This window comes from Mastigoproctus giganteus, chromosome 4, assembly GCF_048544385.1.
Source record: "Mastigoproctus giganteus isolate SK-2022 chromosome 4, ASM4854438v1, whole genome shotgun sequence".
Classification (NCBI taxonomy): domain Eukaryota; kingdom Metazoa; phylum Arthropoda; class Arachnida; order Uropygi; family Thelyphonidae; genus Mastigoproctus; species Mastigoproctus giganteus.
The window spans coordinates 174,272,097-174,284,816 of NC_143578.1; the positions used below are offsets into that span (position 1 = coordinate 174,272,097).

At 38.8% G+C, this 12,720-nt stretch overlaps 1 protein-coding gene across 1 annotated transcript in view; it reads left to right on the top strand.

Moving 5' to 3' along the window:
- Nucleotides 1–12,720, top strand: part of LOC150087212 (coiled-coil domain-containing protein 130 homolog) — a 121,803-nt gene that overhangs the window by 90,194 nt on the left and 18,889 nt on the right. The window contains exon 5 of the mRNA XM_090372408.1: nt 11,311–11,483. Coding sequence (XP_090228534.1) covers nt 11,311–11,483 — 173 coding nt within the window. The remainder of the gene's footprint in view (nt 1–11,310; nt 11,484–12,720) is intronic.

A 12,720-nucleotide genomic window follows, 5' to 3' on the forward strand; every position in this document is an offset into this window, starting at 1 on the left:
ACTATATTAGTGCCCATGCAAAGTAAAATTCATCGCTCACTACAAGAAGATGTGTAGGCGCCTCCGTAGCCAGGTGGGAAGGAGCAGCAGTGCATAGCACACGCTTCTTGATTAGACCGGGGTTCGAGCCCGTCACTACCAAATACGGTGGATGCGGAATGGTCAGAGAATGACCACCGCATATCCTAGACCAATATGGCCTTAGTTGCTAATGCTCCTAAAAACCAAATAACAAACAAGATGATGTGGCAGAATCTGGAGGATAATGATCACGCCAACATTGATGCCTTCAGGACGAATGGTGTAAATGCCTGTGACTATTACTTGGTTGTGACACAGCATGAGTTTTGTTAAAGGGAGGTCTTGTCTGACCAATTTTATTGAATACTATGATGTGGTCACAAAGGAACTGAATGCCAAAAATAATTTTGATATCACATACTTGGATTTCAGGAAAGCTTTTGATACGTTGCACATGGAAGACTGCTGTACAAATTGGAACAGTATGGTATTAAGGGCAAGTTGCTGCTATGGATGCTGCTCTTCATGGGCTAATGTTATTGGTGAATTCCCCCCCCCAGGGTTTAATGTTTGGCCCATTGTTATTTTCTGTATTTATCAGTGATATTGATAAAGGTATATCAGGCTTAATGTCCAAGTTTGCACACAGTACGAAGGTTGGCAGGACTATTAATGACAGTAAGCTACTGCAGCAGGATATAGTAAAGTTGGACTGAGAGGTAGCAACCGAAGTTTTAACATTGACAAATACAAATACTGCATATAGGTAGCAGCAACCCCAGAGTAATGGACTAACTGTGCAATACTACAGTCAGAGTAGCGGAGAATGAAAAAGACCTGTGAGTAATTGTGCAGTCAGATATAAAGTTTTCTGAGCAGTGCAGACAGGCTGCCTGAGCAGCGCATGGAGTCTTGTCAGTGATATACAGGAATTTTGCTAGCGTGGATAAGGAGATGATTATCCCCTTGTATAAGGCAACGATCAGGCCATACCTTGAGTACTGCATACAGGTTTGGAGGCCTCATTTTCAGAAGGATATAGAGCTTTTGGTACGAGTACAGAGAAGAGCAACAAGATTGGTGAGAGGAACAAAGGGTTGCTCTTACCAAGAAAGGCTTAAATTCTGGGTGCCTCCGTAGCCAGGTGGGAAAGAGCAGCAGTGCGTAGCACACGCTTCTTGATTATACTGGGGTTCGAGCCCGTCACCACCAAATACGGAGGATGCAGAAAGGTCAGGGAATGACCAACGCATATCCCGGAGCAACATAGCCATAGTTGCTAATGCTCCTAAAAACCAAAAAAACAACAAACAGCTTAAATTCTGAAAGTTGCAGCATCTGGTGACTAGGTGCCTGTGATGTGATCTGATTGAGGTGTATATCCCACAGTTGCATAAACCATTCAAGTTTTGTGCAAGTTCATTGCCCGTGGGATTCTTCCTCTTGTCTTAGAGATTATCTAACTGAGGGGTAAAGAATAAATTCAAATTGACGTAAGTCAGTCGTAGAATAGATGCCTTTAGCTAGCAGGTCGTTGATTACTGGAACAAACTTCCATCTGTCATTGTGGAAGTTGATAGCTAAAGTAAATTCAAGGAAGAACTGGATAAACGTTTGGAGCATATGGATGTGTGAGATGACTTCTTTTTTTTTTTTTTTTTTCCTTATGCCGTATAAGCTTGCTTCCTTGCATCATTTGCCTGTACTAATGCTAATTCTTTATTATAATTGTCAGTGCGAAACAGGAAATTTATGTTTAAAAATATATAACAACTGCTAAAACTTATCTCTTCATCATATTCATTTTAATCCCCTGTTCACTCCTCCCTTCCTTCCCCATCATTACAGGAGGATACATTAATTAATTAATGTATTAAAAGAGGGTGTACATTAATTAACTTATCCACCTTTTCTTCCTTTCACATTTTATAGTTTTGTGTTATGGAAATCTTGGTTTATTTTCTGGGGAACTGACATCTAGAGATTTCCTGGGTGAGGGTTGCAGTTTGCAAGGTTCTCAGTTGAATCATCCTATGTTAAGTATGTAATCATCCTATGTTTAAAATGTAATTTTTTATTACATTTTAAACCAATTTTTACATTTTTTATTATGTATTACATTCTACATTTCTTGTCTTGCTTTACATTCTGCATTTCTTGTCTTGCTTTACATTCTACATTTCTTGCCTTGCTTATATGATGACATACAAAAATATGATGACATACATACTTCATGTTGTAGTACGTATAATAACATACATACTTCATATTTTAGTTGAAGCCAATTTCTGGTTAATCTGCATAGAAAACATTCAAAGCATCTCCAGAGTGAACAGTATTTGCAGCTATATTGGAACTTGGAAAATAGAATGCAAAGTACTGTAAGAGAGTAGGAACATTTTTTTTTTTTTTTTTTTTTTTTTGCTGTCATGAACAATACATGCACAGAAAGTTACTTAAATGTATGGTCTCTAGTATCCCCCAAACATGTTTTACTCTTGCAATGCATCAATAAAATGAAGATATCAATGAGTTGTTGCTAACATTTGCCACTCTTGTGCAAATGCTTGATGGGATTCAGATCAGGAAGCAAGCAGACGAATCCATATAGATTGGTCTGCCCACTTTCTAACGTACCCACATCTTCCAGCATATTGTTGACCAGCTGTGCCGTATGGGATTGAGCATTGTCTATCAGAATGAATTTTTAACCTAATGCACAGGGAAGGATGCTAGGTTACAGGATCTTATCTATATACCTGCATGATCAGAGAATTCTGTATTACCACAGAGGTGGTCATACAGAATTTCCTATTATCGGGAACAAGATTACCTGACAGGAATCCAGCTGCGGACTGTATCTAAGTCCATCTGGTGCCGTTCTTGGTCAGTCCAGTTACAGTATTCAAGTGCCAGCATTCTCCTGGCCCCATGATGCTGGGGACTCAATGGAACACATACTTTAGGTCTTCTTACTTAAAAAGTCCCCGTCTTTATAGACAATTTCGGATGGTTTACATTGACATGTGTATCCCTATTACTGCTGCAAATCATCTGAATAGCTGCATAGTACTCTGGTGTTGATTGTGGCAGGCAAGGAAAAAGAGATAGCAATCTTGCATCAGCATTATCAATAATTTACAAATGAGCAAGGTTTCTTGGAACAAATTCCATAACCTTCTGATCACACATTCTGATGTACAAAGGCATACTGCAGTTTGGCATGTTGACTGCCATGCTTCCAGTCTCCAAATGATTCTCCAAATGGTAGTAATAGTAATAGCTATACAGTGCAAGGAAGCCAGGCACTTTTGCTGCACTGGCCAATAAAAAAAATAAATAAATAAAAAAAATTTAAAAAAAAACGAGTAGTTAAGAAAATACAAATTATTTGCTTTCCTCCTCACATAGGTAACTATCCAGTTTACCTTTGAGTTTATTCAAACTGTTAGCCTCAATAACCTGTGACGGCAACCTGTATCAGCAATCAACAACTTGCTGGCTAGAAAACTTCTTACAATCTAGTCTAAACTTCTCCTGTAATTTTAATTTACACCCATGGGTTGTGGAATTCTCTATAACAGTGAACATTATGACCACCCACCTAATATGATGTTGGTCCTCAATGTGCAGCCATAACAGCTCGTACATGGTGAGGCATGGATGCTACAAGATTTCTAAATGTGTCTTGTGGTATCTGGTACCAACACGTAACCAGTAGATCCTTTAACTCCTGTTAAGGTCCTTGGTTGCGACGCTGCAGATCGGAGTTGCTGTTCCAACACAAAGCACAGGTGCTCAATGGGATTGATGTCTGGGGAATTTGGAGGCCAGGGCAATACCTGGAAGTCTTCCTCATGTTCCATGAACCAGTCTCGAACAATCCAGGTGGTGTGGATTGTTCGAGATGTTTTGGATGACTGGACACAGGGTATCCCAGCAGAACATTGCCCAAAGCATGACACTGCGACCACTGGCCTGTTTTCGTCCCACGGTGCATCCAGGCACCATTACTTCCCCAGGTAAATGATACACACGTACCCGGCCGTCCACATGGTGCAACAGGAAACATGATTCATTGGACCAGACAACCTTCTTCCAATCACTCAAGGTCCAGTTTCAATGCTCACGTGCCCATTGTAGGTGCTGTCGCTGGTGAACAGTGGTTAACATGAGCACTCAGAGCGGCCTGTGGCTACGCAGCACCTTTAGCATTAGTTCAGGCATGTGATGCAATAAAGCAAGCTTATAGAGCATCAGCCAAAAAAAACCTTCCCATTTCACCCATCCAGTCACTCCAAATGTTTGTCTAGTTCAGCTTTAAATTTATTTAAGCTATCAACTTCCACAACAACAGATGGAAGACTGTTCCGGCAATCAACTACCCACCGGCTAAAGGCAAACTTCCGCACATGTATTCTACAATAGTCTTTCCTCAGTTTAATCTATGCCCCCTCAATTTCTTAATCTGAGCAAGCAGAAGTATCCCATCAGCATTGAGCCTGCTCAAACTATTCAAGGCCTTGTACACCTCAATCAGATCACCTTGCCTAATCTCCAGATGCTGCAACTTGCAGAATTTAAGCCTATCTGGTAAGAGAACCCCCTTGAGGAAGCTTTCTGAAGATTAGAGTCACAGAAAGGAGTCAACGTGAATGGAGAATACCTAAACTGTTTACGATTTGCAGATGACATTGTGATCATAAGCCATGATTCCAAAGAATTAGAGCAAAATCTTAATTAGTTCTTAATCAGTTTAGTCAAAGTCTTAATTTGAACTAAAGATGAATATGGCTAACAAAAGTAACGATGAACAAGTATGCCACAGAAACGGATATAATCATTGAAGGATCAGTAATTGAAAAGGTGGATTTACGTACTTATCTGTAATAATGATAAAATGGCTGGAGGTCAAGATAAGAATAAATTTCGGATGGATAGCATTCAGGAAATAGAGTCACATACTGAGGAGCAATTTTCCAATTTGTCTGAAACATAAAATAATGAACCAGTAATGAAATAATGAATCCTCGTCGTGACTTATGGAAGTGAAACTTTGGACACACACACACACACACACACACACCAAAAGAATGGAAGGGAAGCTGAAAACTACACAGCAAAGAATGGAACGAATTATATTAGCAATCAGACTGTTAGATAAGAAGAGGAACACATGGATTAGTCGGCAAACACAAATAAAGGGCATTCTTATCAAAACTAAAGAAATGAAATGAAATTGGACACATAGCTCGAAGGTATGATGACAGATGGACTAAGAAAATAACAGAATGGTACCCAAGAGGAACTAAATAAAAACTTGAAGACAACAACGGAGATGGGCAGATGAAATTCACGAATTCGTGGGTAGTAAATTGATGGCCATTGCACATAACAAAAGGAACTGGAAAGTTGCTGGAGAGGCCTTCATCCTGCAGTGGATTGTAAATGGCTAATGATGATGAACTCTGCACAAATCACAAACCGTCATATATACTTCCCACAATTTGGGCAGTACCTCCAAAACCTGTTCTAAACTACATCCATAAGAGCACTGTAATTAACATCCCCTTTCCCTCCACATAAACTCACCTCCATACTCGTTCGAGCCCGTCACCACCAAATACGGAGTATGCGGAAAGGTCAAGGAATGACCACCGCATATCCCGGAGCAATATGGCCTTAGTTGCTAATGCTCCTAAAAACCAAATAACAACAACAACCTCCATACTCCATGACACATTGCTATTCACTGCTACTGCATTCCTTTTTAATTCAGAAGAAGTTTCCATGGAAATTGTTCTTCTGAATTGGCTTCATCTGTAATTCCAGTACATTCTAATGTAATCTGAAGAATGGCATCCCTTTAAAAAAAAGCCAAACTTCAAACTGTAACTTTTCTTGTTCTTCATTTAGTCCCTCTACATCTGTTTTTAAGAAACCTCTTCCTCCCCTTTGAGTGCGAATATGGGGGAAATCCATGGTGCCGTTTGACACTAAACACATTCCCTCCCCTCTCCATATATATCCTAAAAATTACAACATACAGGATTCAAACGAAATGTTAGAAAGTTTCTCCTGACTTAGTACTGAATAGTGGCGCCTCCGTAGCCAGGTGAGCAGGAGCAGCAGTGTGTAGCACAATCTTCTTGATTAGACCAGAGTTTGAGCCTGTGATCCGCCAAATACGGAGGATGCGGAAAGGTCAGGGAATGATCCCCGGAGCAATATGGCCTTAGTTGCTAGTGCTCCTAAAAACTAAAATAACAACATTAACAACAATACTGAATAAAATCATAGAAGGAAAGATATAATTTGAGGCCCAATAATTTGTGATGGCCTTTCACAAAATGGGTTATTGATCTGTACCATTTTCAGAAAACCATTAATACATTTGAATTTTCAAAGATTACCACTTACACACAATTTTGTTTTGATATCCCATTTTCAGCAGGGTTCGATGTACTGTATGCTGTGACACATTACTCCCATCACCAGCATTCCAGTTACCAGCAATTTGTGTCACAGTCGCACTTTTGTTGCCATGTACCATCCAGAAGAGCCTTCGAGCATCGATGAGCACTGGTCATCCAACACCTCGCCAGCAGTTTGTAGGTTTCCCCTCCTCGGACCACTTTCGGTAGGTACTAACCACGACTGACCGTGAGCACCCCACCAGCCATGCTGTTTTGGATATGCTCTGACCCAATCATCTGGCCATTACAATTTGGCCTTTGTCAAACTCGCTTAAGTCCACTGCCTTTACCATCTGAAGAACAAGAGTAACACTGATTAACGGAGCTCAGTATCAGGTGTTTTTTATACTGTGTCCCGACCCGCACACTCACCGTAGTTCACCTGCAGTTGCTTCTATTTGCATAATGACTTGCTGGTCATAATGTTTTGCCTCATCGGTGTATACCTGAAGCCCACATATTCTGAGTCCTTTTATGGTTGTCCATTTGCCGATCTCACTGTGTGAGTTGCCAGTCTTTGGACCCTTTCAAGAAGCTCAATGTCTTTTTTCAGATGAGGTCCCAATACTTGAACACAGTATTTCAAATGTGGCCTTACAGTTGCCTTATATAGTGGAACTCTGACTCATATCTCTTCGGGATAATGTTTGATTAGTTGCCCATGGGCTTTCCTGGCTGCCCATTTGCACTACTCAGAAAACTTCATATCTGCCATATTATAACTCTTAGATCCCTTTCTTCCTCTACTGTTTTTAATTCAACCCCACCAAGTGTGTAATTTATTTTGGGGTTGCTATTCCCCAAGTGTAATCTTGCTGCCTTAAAACATAGCTGCCACTTTTCTGACCGTTCTTGCAGACTGTTCATATCATTCTGAAGGAGCACTGCTTGGTACTGATCATTAACTACTCTACCAATCTTTACATTGTGTGCAGATTTTGACATCAAGCCTTCTATCCCATTGTCAATGTGATTTATGAAAATCAAAAACAACAGTGGTCCAAAAAGTGTTTCTTGGGGAACCCCACTTCTGATTTAACACTAATCTGAAGGATATCTCAACACCTCAATATACAGTTAATCTCAACCCTCTGCCCTGCAGCCACCCAGCATTTCATCTTAGAATTTTTCTAGTAATCCCAACATGTTCCAGCTTATATAGTAACCTCTTGTGAGGGACCGAGTCAAATGCCTTGCTAAAATCCAAATAAACTGTTGAAATTATTCCCCACATCCAGCTGGTGAGTAACTGTGTCAACATAACTTTCTGTGTTAATTAAACATGATTTTCCCTTAACAAAACGAGGTTGTGTGTTATTCAGAGTGCCATATTTATCTAAAATGTCACTGAAGTCAGACTAACAGGTCTGTAGTTACCAACTTCGCTCATAGAACTGCCTTTGGTGATACATTGGCACTTCTCCATTCCAAAGGAATCTCTCTTTCCTGAGTCCAAAGATACCCTCATAAATAACTTCAATGTTTCAACTCACTCCTTGGCAGCCTCCCTCAAAATTACTGGGTATATGCCATCAACTCCAGAAGTCTTACTGACTTTTACTCTCAAAAGGTTATTATGTTCTAATAAACAGCCATCTATAATTTTGAAGTCACTAATTTCATATGACTCAGCCTCACGTGCACAGGCTCTTCTCACCATGAGGGCTTTCTTCAGTAAAGACAGATGCGAAGTACCTGTTCAATTCACCCGCACCATCAGCTGTGTTGGCTAAGACTTTCCCACACCCGGTGGAAAGGGCCTAGTCTAATTCACTTTTTACTTCCTTGTATTCACATACATGAAAAATCTTTGCTCTCTTGTCCAGTGCTTTCTCATACATATCTGTGGTACTGTTACAAATCAACTTGTTGCCATTGTAGACTTCAATACTATTCATTAATAGTTGCCATATAGTGGCTTAAACTCTCAAAGTCCCATCTTCTCAAATTAAAACCCATGCCTTTACCTTTTAACTATTGCAACATCTTTCGTCATCTTCCAACTGACGACTGCGTGATCACTACCTGCCAGTGGTTCTTGTATTTTAAGCCTTCTGATACCATCTAATTTGTGAGTAATAATGAGATCAAGAATGTTCTCACCCCTAATATTATCTCTGACATGCTGGTACAAATAATAATCATCTAGTTTATTTAGAAAAATTTTTCCCGAAGGTCACTTTCCCTCCCACTTATTCCAATCAATCTGGGGAGATTGAAGTTGCTCATAATAAGACATTCTTGCTTGCTTTCCCATTTCATTTGTATGTAAAAACTCTTCATGTTCTTCACAGTCTCCTGGGCTGTAGATTACTCCCACTCTCATTATACGTTTGCTTCCTACTAACTCACACCACACAGATTCTATGCTTGCAGACATAACTGCAGTCTCAGCAAAAGATGTTTTCACGCTCAGGCTGCTTTTTATAAGAAGCTTGACACCACTGCCCCTCCTATCCTCGCTGTCTTTTCTAAATACATTATAAATGCCATAGTGGAACTTGTTATCCCCAATTTCCAGGTGGCACCACTTTTTTCTTAGCTCTATTATGTCAGTATTAGATGTCCTAACTAGGAATTTAAATTCAACTGTTTTATTGACAACAATCCTGACATTACTGAAGACACAGTTAAGACTAAGTATTCTTCTATTGTTTGCTACCCTGATGCACCCTTGAAGTTATTCAGGCTTGTTTCCCTATCTTTCACATCCCACTCATTTGAAGTGTTGCTACATTCAGAACATTTTGCCAGCATTGACTGTCCTGGCAACAAACAATAATTCTTGAGGTGAGTGCAAGCATTACTTTGACCCATATCATCAGATAAATGCAGATCTATATTACCCTTCTCCCTTCTAACACTAGCAGTTTCCCTGAACCCTTAAAGTCCCCAGCAATACTGGCAAAAATCCTTGCACAACCTTTATTCAAATTAATACCATCTCTACAAAATAGATTCCTTCTACCTACAATGCAGGCCACACTGATAAAAATTTCCTCCCTAGGGTCTTGCAGATTCTCTTAAGTCTTGAGTTAATCCACAAGGCTTTCAATATATAATCCCTTCTATATTGTCTGGGCAGAATTTCAGACACACACACACACACACACACATTCATACCTAACTCGTGGCATTTTTTCAGCACGGTCTTATATTTAACCAACAAATGGTCAGGTCATGTTCATTTAATAGTCTTAGTCCCCATAATGAATAATAATGCTCTATTTATCCCCCCCCCCTTAAAATCTGACAATCTGTTGGTAACTTCGTCAATTTTGTTGCTCCTGGCAAACACACCCTGGTTCTGGTCCACCTATCTTTATTACAAAAAATATTGCCTGTTTCCCTGACAATAGTCTCCCAATAAAACTAGATCACCTTCAACCAGAGCAGTATGCACTTGACTATTCTTCTCTGTGACCCGAATCTGGGGTGCATCACTTGACAAGTCATGAGATACTTTAATCCCTGACGAGCTCAGAGTTACATTTGTTTCTAGGGCAAGCACTCATTTCTTCAGTGACTCAAATTCTTCTCGTAAAGCACCAAGTTCTAATTTGAAATCAATACACTCCTTGCATCGGGTGCAAAGAAAAGAATCATCAGTTGAGCTAGGTTTGTCCACTATAACAACCTTAGAATACATGCAACAGCTATACAGGTGACGAACTTGTGATTCACACTGGAAATGGCTGCAAGCATTTCTGTCTGTGTCACGATAACCTTGGACATTGTATTGTAAATGGAGCTTGTAGAAACCATTATTAAGGTAAAATCTGAACTTTAGAAAGATTAAAAAATTCTAAATTTCCAATATATTACAGAATTTAATTTTACAATATATTACAGAAATGAAACTGTTGACAAAATTTTAATCACTAGAGAAGTTAAATTTAAGTTACCAAACAAAAGTTATGATATTCCTTCCAAAATACCAATAACAAGAACTATCTGAATTTTAAGCTGTAGCTTCTCAAATGCTTAACTAAACACAAAAATAAACTAAGTTACGTGACTATAGATCAAACTATATGTTAAGTACAATTTATTATATTAAATAAAAAATTTTAAAAAAATGAAAAACTCTCAAAATTATTCCAAAAACTGACCTGCTACAAAGTTCTGAAATGCACAGACACCATATACAGTCGAGCACAGCAATGTGCTCGACTGTATATGTGTGCACTGGTTAACATCCAACCAACCATACTCAGACAAATCCATTTTCATTTTCAGATGTTTCACTATGATAAGCAGTGTCTTTTGGTATGTTGTCTTTTGCAGAATGAGATGCATCTGCAACATGATTGAGTATTTAACAAAATGATTACATGCTTGAATTTGCATGAGTTCAGCCTATTTCTTGGCTTTATTTAGAAACTTAATAATTTCATTGTCATGTCAGTCCATGAAGACGTGCTGTCATTGCAGCAACAGTTTCATATTTGTGGCTGCAATTCATATTTTTGCACAAGCTACCATATCAATATACACTGACATTCCATATCAGTTTCTATTGATGTGGTAGCTTGTGCATTATCCATTAATTATTTTTACCATTGTTGTTCACAACATTGTGGTGGGGGTTGGGATATAGCATCTGAATTCTTGTTATTAGTGTAGCATGTCCTCAGGAAGAGGTGCAGAAAAATCATGGTATAAATCCAATTTCATACAGAGAAGTGTTAAGTATTTAAAAAGTTAATTTTTCATAATTTTATTTCTTATATAACTGCAGAAATTTTATTGCTATATGAATAAAAAGGAACTTAATCAGAAATTGATTATATGGCACTTTAATAATTTGCAGATAAAGATGTTAGTAAGAAACTGGCTACAGATGCTATGTTCCAGCTAGAGCATGGTGTAGAAGACAAAACCAAGCAAAGACACTCAATTCCATCAATTATTCACCTGGAAGAGTATCAAGAAAGATGGAAAGATGACTATGCATTAAACAAATTAGTTAGACAGAAGTTTAGGGTAAATAATTATATTGATTATATTGTGTTTCCGTAAAAATTCACTATTGTATATGATATTTACTCCACTTTCACCTAATATATATAAAATTTGTTTTACTACATAAACAGTTTTGTTTTTGTACAAATAGATTAGTTTTATGACTACTGCCCAAACCTGACAATCATATGGCATATTTGTAAATGGTTTTGTTATGAAATTTTATTTTGTTGTCAACCTGGTTTTGAATCTGAGAACTATCACAATTCACTTATCAATTATTACATTCACAACTGGCTTAATACTGTTCCTGCTTCTTTGCATTGTCATTTGGTGGATTTATGGGAAATCTCCTGGTACTGTCTAGACAAATTAATACTTATGTTCTTATCAGTTATTATTATTATTATTCCTTGTCATATGGTGCAAGGAAGCCTGAGGCTTATGCTGCACCAACCAAAAAAAAATTTCCCTTTTACCCAGAGAGGGAGAGAGAGAGAAAGTTTAAGATATGCAGATGATACAACTGTGCTTGCAGAAAATGAGGAGCCGACTGGGCTAGCCGGGTGGGTGAAGTGCCTGCCTGGCAACCCAAAGGTCGCGGGTTCGATTCCCGCCTCAGGCTTGGATCAAAGTACTGCAAAAAAACCTTGGGAGGTGCATTATGGCCACAGAAACTTATGCGCCAACAACTACCAAAAAAAAAGAAAAAGGAAATGAGGAAAATCTAACACAATTGATTTTAATGGCTAAAGATGAAAGCAAAAAAGTAGGACTGCAACTTAACATCAAAAAAACAAAAATTATGACAACAGCCAGGAATGGAGAAGTTAAAATTAACAATGAAGAGGTCGAATCTGTTCAGGAATTCGTCTTTCTTGGATCTAAGATCAACCAAGGCAGAGAATCTGGCCCTGAAATTTAAAGAATTTCACTTGGACAAACAGCAATAATGAGCATGGAAAAGATCTGGAAAGTCAAAGATGCCTGCCTTACAACGAAGATCAGAATGGTTAATGCTATAGTGTTTGCCATAACAACTTAGGAGTGTGAAAACTGGACAATGAAAAAAAGCACACAGCAGAAAAATTTACATGCTTGAGCTCTTGTGCTTGAGAAAGTTGCTTCACATACCATGGACAGCGGAAGTTACGAACAGAGGTTTCGGATCGCATCAAGCCAGAAATGTCATGGGAAGGCAAGATCACCAAGCTACGATTGACCTATTTCGGTCACGTAATGCAATCCAATTCATTGG